Consider the following 13128-nt stretch of genomic DNA (forward strand, 5'->3'; position numbering starts at 1 on the left):
TTTCAATCTTTCATCAGGTACTCCTCTGATTTATATCTATATTTCTAATATATGAAGCACTCATTTCATGTGTCATTAACAGGATCTTTAATGTGTAACATGCATATGGATCTAGACTCTCATTTACTAGTTACCCAGTTTTAATTAGTCAAATTGTCCATGCAATGTTAACTTAGAATTCAGAAAAAAACCTTGATAAAAAACAGTGGAGATTCATATTACAGTCTAACAGTCTTATGATGCAGGGTTCTACCTATAAAACTCTCTCATAGTCTGTAGTTAACTGTAGTTAAGTGTTTTTTTGTTGTTGTAGTTTTATTTCCCTCCCTCTCTATCGAGCCGGATAAAGAGGAGCTCAGAGATTTTCGCTTTCGACTTTAGCTCCATCAAGTTACGGTAGCCAGATGCTACCTTCAAATTAAAAGCGTACAAAATGAAAAAATACTAGAACGCGTGAAAGACGGTTACAAAGTTCCGTTGCAGTTTATGTGAAAGCATTTCATTTGTTATTAAATGCGTTTTATGAGTTAAGTAAAAAAAATATTTTACTGGTAGAATCCAGCTAGCTAACTCTTGGAGACGCTTGATACTATTTTGAAAAGCTATAACCGGACGTTGAAGCTACTTGTTATTGGACAGTCCCAGCTATCTTGATAACCGTGTCCTGCTTCCATCCAGTGTAAAAACACAGGTAAATTGAACGCTCTAGCTATTTCAGCAACGTATTTGATTTACTGGTGTTGTGTCGTGCTGATTTAACATAACTGTAGCTAAGGCAGTAGGTGACCTGTCACTATCAGCTGGAGCGTGTGTCTTTTGATTCACTATCACACATTTGGCATTTGCCGAAGGAAAGTTCACTTCTAGTGTAAACCACCAACTAGCTGTTAGCACAAGATTAGCATTAGCCCAGCTAACGAAAGGAAACACGTTAGCTTACATTAGAAATGTATTTACATGTCCCCGTTTTACTGGTGTTAATTTACCTTTGGCGTTCTGCACTTATATTACAAACGGCAACGACAGTTTAGGTACCATAATAGATAGCTAGCTAGTGAAATGCGTGTTGTGCGTATTGCTAAGTAACGTTAGCTAACATGACCAGGAACCGCACGCGCCGTTCTGTTCTCAGCGATGGAACGTCACACCAGAGTCAATTTGAAATCTCGACAGTTCAAGATATAGCTGTACCTTGTTAATCTGATAAACTACATTGCTGACTCCTTGACATCCTTGAATTCCTTTTTTTTTCTATGTAGACTGATGTGTATTTCAATTCGGCTTAAGTACTATCTCCAATCGTTGCGCATCCTTTTATTTATTTTTTAACTATTGGAAGTTCTAGTAAGGTCAACGTTACATGTGTTGTGTTCTTGCCAGTGTCGGTTCATATAAAGGAAACTGCAGAAAAGTTGGCTCTTATATAACACAACTATCTGGGGATCGTGTCTCTCCCGCTCCAAAGGGTCCATATTGCAGATGTGTTCGCGCTTGACAGGCAGATGTGCGTTAACGTTGGTAATCTAAAAGTTAACATTGTTACGCCGTACGCACCAATTAACGTTACCCGACGAGGCAAGCAAGCTCGATTGTAATTAACATCTATAAATTGCCTGCCATAATGTTACGTAAGCATGGCATGTCCACCTGTTGGGATCGTTCGATGTGAATGTTGGTGCATTAAGGCTGCCAAACTAACAACTAGCTTGCTAACCTAACGTTAAATAGTTAACGCGGAAAGGTGGAAAAGTAGTAGTAAGGTAAAGTGAGAGAAAGTCAATGTGCTTGGTTGGGAGACCTAAGTGGATGACTATTTTAAATTCAGGACGAGGCATGCTGTGTGCAGTGCCCGTTTCAAGCACACGTGGTTAACGTATGCTGTCTGGAGTTGAATAGGTCCCTTTTTCTTTTCTAAAATGTTTTTTATCTTGGCAAGCTTGTTTCTGTCCATCAACCAAGGCTTGTAACATCAATGCTAAAGCAATGGCCTCAATTACTGTAAAAGCTAAGCAGGTGTTTATATTGTTCTGTAGATATCGACTGTATCTGCCCTGGTGCTGTGTTGCCATCAAGTCCTTGCTTCCATATATAGACGTAATTTGGCCAGTCCTTAAGAAACAATGCTTCGCTGGTTTTGAGAAGGGACCAAAGCTTGCTTATGTCTGAGTGCAGATTTGAGTCGCGCATGCGTCACTTTGCGACAAGTAGCTAGCTTACAAGATGCTAACGAGCGACATCTGTAATGTCAATGCAGTAAAAATGGACCTACTTAAGGAAGTTTGTTCACTGCTGGCTACAAGTTAGCATCAAACACAACAGGCTGTCACTTGAATGGCGTTTTCAGCAAAAATTAGCAATTAAACAATCATAGATTGAAATGACTTACATCTATTATTTCATGGATTTCACAAATGTTCGTATGTCACGTTGTGCCGTAAACGTTTTAATCTGAGCATGCGCGACTCAAATCTGCACTCGATTTACCCCCGATGAGTGACAATGTCAAGCAAAAAAATAAGTGTTTCTCTCTCTAAAACACTGCCATTCCGACCAATCCTGATTCAGCTGCAATTAGGATTCTGTTCTTATTTTTAATAGTAAAAGTGTAACTGCAGTAGAGGTACACGTACAGTGTAGTGTCCAAATTCCCCATAACGTAACTCCCTTTGTAAAGGTTCTATCCCCTGACCAATCGGCTATCCCAACCTTAACCACTCAAGGTCAAATGCTTAACCCCAACCCATCGGCGGATCTTGGCGGAGCCATAGTGGAATTTGGGACAATAAACTGCCTTGCAAACCTACAATAAATCAATGATTTCCTTAAGTTCCTTTTGAAATAAATTTTAACCTTCCACAGTTAGAAAGGCAGGGCAGAGAGGACAATACATTCACATACACATCTGGACTCACATAAATACCTGGACACTTGTATCCCACACTGATACTTTGGACTGATAATTTATGGTAAATATCTTTTTTATAGCCAACGGATGTTGTTGTTATTTTTATTACTGTTATTAGTGAGTGAGTCATCTCATAAGGATTAATAAAGAGAAGTCTAAGTCAGTTTTAAAACCCTATCTCATATCTGAGTGCAGTGTTTTTGTCTGGTAAGCCTTATGGATGTATTATTCATGTATGTTATCGCATCATTTATACCCGAAGCAGCCCACCCACATTATCAAAACCCCCATTGCTTATTACAAGGCTATTTTTAGTCCAAATAAGACTAATACTTCTCATCACTTTACACAAATTATTTAGTCTTGTACCCATCTCATTTATATTTCGTTCTGGTTTGCTGTGCATTTCTAGCTTGTGATCAGGTCTAATGGAGACAACAGGAGTTTGTGAGATCGATGTGGCGACCAGAAGAATAGTGGGAGGCAGTGACTCCCCCCCCGAGCTGGACAGCCCCTGCCAGGTAAACACTGTCAACCTGTGTGGGCTTTTGTGGATTTTCTCTTTTTATTTGTCATGCAAGTTAAAGGTGCAATAAGTAATGTATTTACTGTATTAAATCCAAAAAGAACCATAATATGTCATCAGATATTAAGCTGAAATACTGTCTTTGCTGACAACAAATCTGAAGCCTGTATTTTCTCCTTTTGAAAGTTCCGTTCCGGGACGTAATGTCTGTTTGTGTTTTGGCCTGTGTGTTGGTATCAACTGCCTATTTTGACAGCCGGGCCGTGCTGCCAGATACAGTACCAGATTATCAGTGCGCTACAGCTGATGTACAGCCATGAAAGCAGCAAGCAAACAAACGGGATCAACAGAGATAGATTCTACCTGACCCCCAAAAAAACCTTGGCACGAGAGTTGCATGACCAGAGACATTACAAAACCCGGGTAAATGTCGTAGACGTATTTGAAAGATGGAGACAGCTTAGAGCCCAAAAGGATGTTGATTTGGCTAACTTGCTCCTGAAGAAGTAAGGGGTGGGCATTTTATGGCATTTCAACATTTGGGTACTCACATTGAATTAAATAGAGTACTCCGGTTAGTTAGTCGCAAAAACAATTGAGACATAGCCAGTGAAATGATTCTGACTGGTCCTGGCTAACGCTGCCATGCTAACTCACCATAACTGTTACCGGAGGACAAGGCAAGTGGGCCACGGCCGTGAGAACGGTCTATTTTATTTTAAAAATTTACCGGATGTTTTATTTTGGTTCTGTGCTCGACTTCCTGTCCTACACTTTCTGCCGTGTGCTGAATTGCTGCGCAGCTTCCATGCGTCCGTCAAAAATAGAAGCTCTGCTGATCTGCTCCAGAGGGCTGGGGATCAGTGGAGCCGGGACGGAGTTGGAACGCAGCCATTCCGCATTCAATGGAAATACACACATTTTCTGTAATAGAAACCGGACGACTCTGCCACCGTTCCGGAGCAGATCCACAGACGTTACACAACTCTAATTAGGAGTAAGAAAGTCACTTAACCCCCAGCTTCTTTAGTGAAGCTGCTCAATGAAAACTGCCAGAAGAGCTCTTCAATGAGGTGTGTGTGTCTGTGTGTGTGTGTGTTATATCAGGAGGAGGTTGCAGAGTTTGGTTTGGGGCTGTGCTGTGCTGAGGAGGAGAGGGGGGAGACTCCAGGCCGAGAGGACAGCCCCAGCGACCTGGGGGAGGCAGAGCTGGACCCCGGAGGAGACCTCAAGACTGGAGAGGACAAGTCTTTTGGTAGGACCACGACAACGTATGATGCAAGCACTTAGAGACATGCTCTCGTTACATAAATAAATTGGCAATTTTACATGAAGGTTTCATGTCTTATTTAGCGGCCAAGTCATATTTCTGTAAAAAAAAAATCACAGATCAAAATTAATCTTACTAAGTCATACCCGTAACAGTCACTGCAATAAATGTATCACTTAATGGCAATTAAGGTTGGGTACCGAACCCTTAACCTTCACGGTACCGACCGAATCACATCGATAATTACCGAGTATTGGTTCAAACGGTGCCAAATTTCAGTACCTTTCTGTACCAAGCTTGTCTGTCCTCTGAACATAGTTGACATAGTGGATAGTGTCCAGTATAATCTTTTAGTGTCCTTTATCTCACAGAGTCTTTGGATCAGAATAAAATCAGTTTTACTACTGTTCAGCTTTACACATAACGTTTCACAGCTGATGAACATTTCCATTATTTTGCTCACCAAACTCTGCTGTTGATGCCCTCCTTCTGCCATCTTTACTCAAGTTTTTAAATTCCAGCGGATGAAGTGCACACGACTTGCCTCCCTGACTGTATAGGCTGAGAGAAGTTTTGGCTTCGGGAGGGGCATGCGTACAGAACACAAGACCAAATAAGAGTGTTCTTGCAAAACGGAGCATGGCAAAATAATCGTTTTTTCTCGATTATACTATTTTGGTGATCATTGGGAGCCAAAATTGTCAATTAATTGCACAGCCCTAATTCAAAGTGCTTTACATGAAACATTAAAGAGCAATTAAAAAACGGTCATACTGAAGAGAGAAGGGAGAGAGAGGTTTTATTCTCATATAGTTTCTGTCAGTTTAAAACATTTTAAATAAATAACCACATTTTCTAAGTAAATATGGTAAATAGGTTAGGAATTATTACAACTGAATTTCTTTTGTAATTTCTGAGGCAAAGGTCGGATACTGGGAACCAAATTTAAAGTATCGGTACTGATCGGGTCGGGTACCTTTTTTTGCATCTGAACCACTAACGGCCACCGTGTGAACAGATAGATGCAACCCGCCATGTTACCTAGTCCGTCAATAAATGTCACATTTTTCCCATTAGCCCTAATCCTCTTTCTTAAGGACTGAGTAGTTTCCCCGATTAAAAGTTCTGCACATCAACAAACCTTTGCAAACATAAATATTATTTTCGAAAATCTTAGTTTTGACCAAAGGAGTCGCAGGAATAATTGACATTTAGTGAGCCTATTCCAAAACATGCTTTTAGGGATGAAACCTAGTATCCCCTTATTCCTAAAAAATCCAGTTCTTGTCTGATATCCTCAAAATGACCATACAAACTTCTTCGGGTAATATGAAATATAATGGCATCCCTGTACATTCAGTTTTTTTTGTCATTTTTTTTACAGGGAAGGAGGTTGTTCTTTTGATGCAGGCACTCAACTCCCTAGCCACTCCTGAGGAGAAACTAGCCGCTTTGTGCAAGAAATATGCCGACCTGGTAAGACTCAGTCTTTTACATAGACCTTAGTGGTCCCTTAATACTGTATCTGGAGTCTCTTTTATATAGACCTTAGTATATATACCACTCTCTCGGGTGGGTCAGATTCTCTGGGCGGGCAAAGCAGAGAAATGGGAGGTTGACCTTGCCTCTTATGACCTCATAAGGGGAAGTATTCCAGATCAGCCCATCTAAGCTTTTATTTTCTCAAAGGCAGAGCAGGATACCCAGGGCTCTGTTTACACCTTTTACCATTTCTAGCCACTGGGGGACCATAGGCAGGCTGGGGAACTTACATTGATGTTAGAAAACCTCATGAAGTGAAATTGTCATGCCATGGAACCTTTAAGTCAATTTCATGAGGATTCTTCATGTCTTAAATCAAGCATGTCTGGATTTTATTGGTTCCCATTTCAGCCGCAAATTACATTTGAACATTTAATAGACTCTCATTTTTTAAATAAATAACTTTGTTGAAATCAGTGTTTCTCTAGTGTGCTTTCATGTATCCAAGAAAAGTATTTATAATGCAATCTTTGTTGCTGACTGTGTGTTGTATGTTCAGTTGGAGGAGAGCCGCTCCATGCAGAAGCGTCTGAAAGCCCTGCAGAAGAAACAGTCTCAGATCGTGAAGGAGAAGGTCCACCTGCAGGGGGAGCACAGCAAGGCCATCTTGGCCCGCAGCAAGCTGGAGAGCCTCTGCAGGGAGCTGCAGAGACACAACAAGACACTGAAGGTACACCTTCGCCTACTGCAACTGGATTCGTCCATGTCTTCTGTCCTGTCTGGACAATAACCAGCAGCACCACCTTGCACTGTCATAGGGCAAAAGATCACTTCTAAGTTCAGGAAGGGAAACGTGTCTTTCAAATAGTAATGTACTGCTAACAGCTATCGCCACAGGGCTGTAAAGTAAGGTCTGGCTACACCACAGATGCATTTTGGGATAGAAGGAAAAACACCGAGTTATTGTCATTTCTTTAAACCAATCCCAATTGTCTTGCTCCGAATGTTGCAAAATAGTCTCAGCAAGGAAACTGCTTTGGTGGAACATTTGCACCCACAAAAGTAAACCACATACAATATTAAAAAAATTTGACTGCTCACACAAGACAGTAACGGGAACTATTTAAATAAGCTGGATACAAACACACACACATTAACCTCATTTCCTCTTCTTGCAATCCCATCAATTGGTCCCAAGACGTCCCAGTTAGAGAGGAAATGCCGTAAATCTTTACACTTGTTACCCGAAAGATCCAAGCAGGTCAGCCTTGTTGCATGGAGCTTGCTAGCTTAAAGTTTGTTGTTGTTTCCTGAAGCGATTTTGAAAACGCCAACAAAGCCGTGTGAACAGGACAAATCTCCCTCGCTTGCCTCCCTCCAACTCCTCGTTGACCTCCTTTCCTCCCCTCTCGTGTCCCTTCAGGAGGAGAACTCCCAGCGGTCCCGGGAGTACGAGGAGCAGCGGAAGGAGGCCATGCTGCACTTCCAGATGACCCTGAGCGACATCGAGGTGCAGATGGAGCAGCACAGCTCCCACAACACCAAGCTGAGGCAGGAGAACATGGACCTGGCCGAGAAGCTCAAAAAGCTTATCGAGCAGTACGAGCTCCGAGAGGAGGTACGGGTCTAAAGCAGCAGCGTGTTCATGTCTGGGCCCGTTGTGGAGCCGGCACGGCAAGAACACAAAGCGTGGTAGTCCAGAAAGTGGAATTCCATTAAAACTCTGCCTTCTCTAAGATATGGCGTTTTTCTATTAATGGTACCTGCTCAGCTGGTCGTCATAGCAGGAAACTGAACACGCAGAATGTGCAAGGTGTGTTGTTTTTTTGTTTTGGCTACAACTATACACCAAACTTGGGTGTCGAAATGCATTTTTTCTGCCACATGGCATTGGTTGATTTTCCACGTTGTTACAGCCCTATTGATGATGCAGTGATTAGTGACGCTTCTCTTCGACCAATCAGCAGTCTGCTTGTTTTTCACGTCACCGTTTGGTATCGCCTCCGCTCACTTTGAACCTCAACTGAGGCAGTACTACAAAAAGCACCTGTTAGCAGGTAATGGAAAACCAAAAAAGACGAGTTGAGTACATACCACGCAGTGGAAACACGCCATCATTTATTATGTGGAACTTAAATCATGGCAGGAAGAAAAAGATGCTTTAACGTGTGGGCCAGTTTACCAAACCAGAGGACAGAAATTGAAATCCTGGCTAAAAATAGAGTAGAATCACTAAACTGATCTATCTAGCTACAGTTGTTAGCATTTTTTTAGTTATGTTTTGATTATGGATTTTCCCTTTTTTATTCGATAGTGACAGTGGATAGACAGACAGAGGGGGGAGAGGGGAGGACATGCAGCAAAGGGCTGCAGCAGAGTCCGCTCCTGAGGACTCTGCATACATGGAACATACGCTCCACATGGTCAGCTAGAGCTCGCCTCCATTTGTACTCATTTTGTGCTTATCAAGGGGCCTTTCACACCTACTTCGTATGCTCTCCTGCCTCTTGCAGCACATCGACAAGGTGTTCAAGCACAAGGAGCTCCAGCAGCAGCTGATGGACGCCAAGCTGCAGAGAATCACAGAGATGATGAAAGAAGTCGAGGACAAGCAGCAGCGGGAGAGAGACTTTGTGAGTACATCCTCTGTGTGTTCAAGTTTCCGCTACACCATCCACTAACTCTCACCAAATACAGCCGGAAATACAACTAATCAGTGGTCGGTGACTGAACTTTGACGTTTCAGCTGTTGAAGGACGCCACAGAGTCCAGACGCAAGTGTGAGCTGATGAAGGAGCAAGAAACGCAGCTCAAGCAACAGGTACACACACACACACACAATATATAAATAGGACTGCTATTAATGATTGTTTGGATGATCGGTCCAAAAGTGTGCCACACCTCTTTAAAAAGACAAGGTGGAACAATATCAGTAGGGCAAATTAAAGGTTTTAACTGTGTAACAAGATCTATGAAGGCTGAGAGGGAGACGGGCTCAAACTGGATGAAGACTGCTGCACACACTGTGGAAATGGGAGGGTCAAGCGCTAGCTCTAATGGTGGTAATCTTTTCCACAAAAAAGTGGAGACCTTATCCACAGGCCTGCCTTGTAGATTGGGGGGAAAAAAGAACAGAGTTCATTATGCTAAAAAGAACCTGAGCTTTATGGCGAAGGTTTTTCAATAACCGAGAGGTATTTAGCGTTTACAGCTTTAACACTTCTCTGATAATTACGCCAGCTGTCCTTAAAGCCCTGGTGTGTAACGTTTGTAGTTGTTCATTATCAAAATCTGTGTTGCGCGTCACAAACTTGTCCTTTTTCACGACTATTGACCACCACCATCAATTTGAAGTATTCCTATAGGCTTGTAGGTTTACATTTGCGCTTGCATGAACTGGGGTGGACTCTCCATAGACATGTGCATCTTGAAATACGGTATCCGGTAAGGGACATACAGGACGTACTGCACTGGCTTTTGCGTTTTTTTGACTCCCAGCTGCTGCTAATGGGTATTGTCGCTCCCTGACCGCGACCATCATTGCATCATTGCCAATGCCACTATAAATAGGTGGTAATATGATTGAACAATTGAAGGTCCAGATATAAAAAAATAAATAAAAAAAACTACCCTTTTTACTAAAAAGAATCCATCTGGATTGATATATTGATTCAAACCTCAACCATCCCGTATTCAGTATTCAATAAATATCGATACACATCGTTGTCTTTAAGCTGTGCCTTTATTTTGAAACTTCCACTTTATATTTAACGTTAAACCCGTAGTGTCAGCCTGGCGGAAAGGTTTGAAAATGACTCCTCGCTGCTCTCCTTTTCTCTTTCTCTCTCAGCTCTCCCTGTACATGGACAAGTTTGAGGAGTTTCAGAGCACGCTGGCCAAAAGCAACGAAGTCTTCACCACGTTCAGACAGGAGATGGAGAAGGTGACCGCCGGGCGTCCTGTCGCCTAGTGTTTTGTGTCTCGCCGTTTGTTCCCTGCCAGCTGCTAACTTGTCTGGAATTCCCTCGCAGATGACCAAGAAGATCAAGAAGCTGGAGAAGGAGACGACCCAGTGGAGGACCAAGTGGGAGAGCAACAACCAGGCGCTGCTGCAGATGGCCGAGGAGGTGAGTCTTAGCGTCCGCTCTCTGCTCCTTGGTAGCCGTGAGACGAATGGACATAACCACAAAAGGTTTTATTGACCCAATAAATGCACTCATGGGGAATTTAAACACAAAGTAAACTAGGGCTGAGCAATTAATCGTTTTCTTTAATAATTCACAATTTGAAAGAATGCGGTCATCTAATCGTTAAGACCACAATAAATCGAGTTAGTTTAACATTTTATATTCCTCTTTTTAATATATTTACAGTTTTTATAACCAGACATGCTGGAATGTTACATGTCATACTGCAATATGTATCTAAAAAAAAAAAAAAAAAAACGCAACTCGTTTGTTTCTTCCCAAATTGTTCAGCCCCTAAAAGAAACAATGAATACAGAAGAAATATATATATACTACATACAAGCTAACTAGAAGAGAAAAGAAAAGTTATGCTAATTAATATGCTCTCTGTTTCCTTTTAGGATTGTTTACTACGTTGTGCGTTTGCCTTATTTTTGATACCGTGGCGACAGAAATGTTGCCATGGTGTGCCACCACCCCAAAATCAACAGAAGATCATTTGATTATTTGATTATTGATACTTTTGGCTTGCTCTCTGAGAGTTGGATGAGAAGCTGGAGATCAGATCGAGGCATGCTGTCTTTGTAGGATGTATCTTTTTGTACTAGTGAGACGTGCAGTATTTGCTTTTGAAGCATGGCCAATTGGAATATTTGTGTGGTACGTTTTAGTACTCACAAAACAAAATGCAGTACTTTGTTATTATCTTTGAGTGAGTCACAGGGCATTTGTAAATCATGAGCTCCGTACGTCTCTCATCACTTCCCCCTTTTTTTACAGAGTCGCTTATTAAAGCAAAAAACAACCCTGCTTAAGTCGAAACATCGTCAACTTCCACGGACTTGTTTTCAAGTCATAGGGAGGAGGAATTGGGAATAATTAGATTCCTCGCGAATATGATCAGGTTTCGCCTGTTAAACACCGCCAGTCCTGGTTTTAATGACACTTCACTTTTTTGCTTGTGTAGCCCATGGGTGCTCTTAATGTGACAGCGTTTGTGATTATTTTATATTAATGAAAAAGCTCCCTGTGTGTTTCTCAGGATGGCCGTTTGCTAAATGCTGTAGTCCACGCAGAAACTTAACCCTTGTGTTGTCCTCCTAGCTCAAAACTGAAAATGAACCATTATTTTGACGCTTTTTCAACACTTTATTGCGTTTTTGACGCATTTGAGATTTTCTTCATTTTTGTAACACTACCATCAGTATATTGCACACATCACTAACAAAGAGATTACCACATGTTTTACACTTTTTTTCTTTTTCAAATTCTTGGTCAAGAAACCACTTATATGAAATAATTTTTGTCAAAGTTGTTTCTTGGGCTAATAAAACACCCCAAATTCAATAAAGTAGTGAACTGATCCTTTGTTTAAAGGGGAAGACGCGTTATATGGAACCATCCATGTAATATTTGGACAATGTGGATGAAAGAATCCCAAATTTCTGATGTAGAAACTTTTAAAAACGGGGATATCTTGAGGGTTAAATGAGTTTTCCGTCACCGCTGAGAAACCTACACATGAAAAGATAATGAACTTTTGAGTAGTTTATCTTTTTTTTTTTTTAATCCTCCGCGTCCTCGGCTACTAGCGACTGCGTGGTGGTCTGCGATCACGGAAGTTCTGTATCGTGTGGATGCGGTGTTGTTGTCATTACTTAGACCCTCATGGGGGCGGCAAACTGCGCACTACAGCTTTTTCTTTCCCCAAACTGCTATTTCCAAAGTGAAAAGTGACCCCCGGGGCTCATGGAAGGTTGTGTTTGTGTTGTAGAAAACGCTGCGTGACGGCCACTTTAAGGCCCTGCAGGGCAAGCTGGAGCTGCTGGAGAGGCTGTGCCGCGCCCTGCAGAAGGAGAGGAACGATCTCAACAACCAGCTCAGCCTCCTGCAGGAGCCGGGAGACAAAGGCAGCGTGGCGCTTCCCGAAGCCCAGCAGTCGGAGCCTTCCGCTGGGGGGGAGGAAGAAGAAGAAGAAGAAGAGGACGAGGAGGGCCTGGCACAGGCTGGCGAGCTAGAGGCGGATGGCATCCAAGGAGCTTCCCGACCCCCCGAACTGGAGCCCACAGCGGCTGCTACAGACACAACCACTACTGTTGCTATGACAACCAGCAGCCAGCCCGCGGAATCGGCAGCCTCACCGCAGGACTGACGGTGCCCACACGGTGAGACGGCTCCACACACCTCCAGCCCAGTTCCATTGCTAGCCAGAAATAACGCATCTTCAACGGGGATACATTTCTTCTAACTACAGACTCGCCTCTCTGGGTTTCTACACGGAAACTCAAACCATACCTTCTCCTTTCTTTTTTTTCTGTGCCATTAGTGAAAGAGGAATAACATGATTGTATCAAGGATTCTATTCTAAATTGTAATAATTGGCTCTGTGGCACTTGGTCCTCCCCGTTTTCTACCATAACTGTATTTTCATAAGCAATTTCCATGCAGTCGCATTGTTCAAAGTCAAGTTGGCCATTGTTGCAACTAGCGATTCTTTTCATCATCGATTAATCAGTCAATTAGGTTCTGGGTGGAAAATGGTGAAAAATGTGGATCAGTGTTTCCCACAGAAGTTCCCCGACGTCCTCAAGTGTCACGTTTTGTTCACAAATCAAAAGATATTCAGTTTTCTGTCAGAGGAGAGAAGAAACTAGAAAATATTTACATTTAACAATCTGCAATCAGATTTCTCCCTTTTTTTCCCGATTGATTAATCGATTATCAAAATACCCTCCGATTGAGTAAATAGTTGACAATT

The 13128-nt window shown here is 42.2% G+C and overlaps 1 protein-coding gene across 2 annotated transcripts; it reads left to right on the forward strand.

Annotated features, from left to right (window-relative positions):
- The first annotated feature begins 511 nt into the window (after window positions 1–511).
- txlng (taxilin gamma) lies at window positions 512–13128 on the forward strand. Of its 2 annotated transcripts, none has more exons than XM_034867876.1 (11): window positions 512–691; window positions 3318–3426; window positions 4539–4686; window positions 6086–6177; window positions 6743–6913; window positions 7607–7801; window positions 8697–8816; window positions 8930–9004; window positions 10034–10126; window positions 10215–10310; window positions 12145–13128. In XM_034867876.1, the coding sequence occupies exons 2-11, from the start codon at window positions 3334–3336 to the stop codon at window positions 12520–12522; spliced, it is 1461 nt and encodes a 486-aa protein (XP_034723767.1). In that variant the 5' UTR covers window positions 512–691; window positions 3318–3333; the 3' UTR covers window positions 12523–13128. The 2 variants fall into 2 exon arrangements, with proteins under 2 accessions (XP_034723767.1, XP_034723760.1); XM_034867869.1 differs by having other exon boundaries at window positions 611–691; window positions 3312–3426.

The sequence above is a fragment of the Etheostoma cragini genome, chromosome 1 (genome assembly GCF_013103735.1).
Source record: "Etheostoma cragini isolate CJK2018 chromosome 1, CSU_Ecrag_1.0, whole genome shotgun sequence".
In the NCBI taxonomy this organism is placed as follows: Eukaryota; Metazoa; Chordata; class Actinopteri; order Perciformes; family Percidae; genus Etheostoma; species Etheostoma cragini.

Excerpts from the sequence above, each read along its gene's own strand:
- txlng (XM_034867876.1), top strand. The coding sequence starts at position 3,334 with ATGGAGACAACAGGAGTTTGTGAGATCGATGTGGCGACCAGAAGAATA. Across the intron at positions 8,817-8,929 it reads AGCAGCGGGAGAGAGACTTT|CTGTTGAAGGACGCCACAGA; the intron begins GTGAGTACATCC and ends TTGACGTTTCAG. Across the intron at positions 10,311-12,144 it reads TGCTGCAGATGGCCGAGGAG|AAAACGCTGCGTGACGGCCA; the intron begins GTGAGTCTTAGC and ends TTTGTGTTGTAG.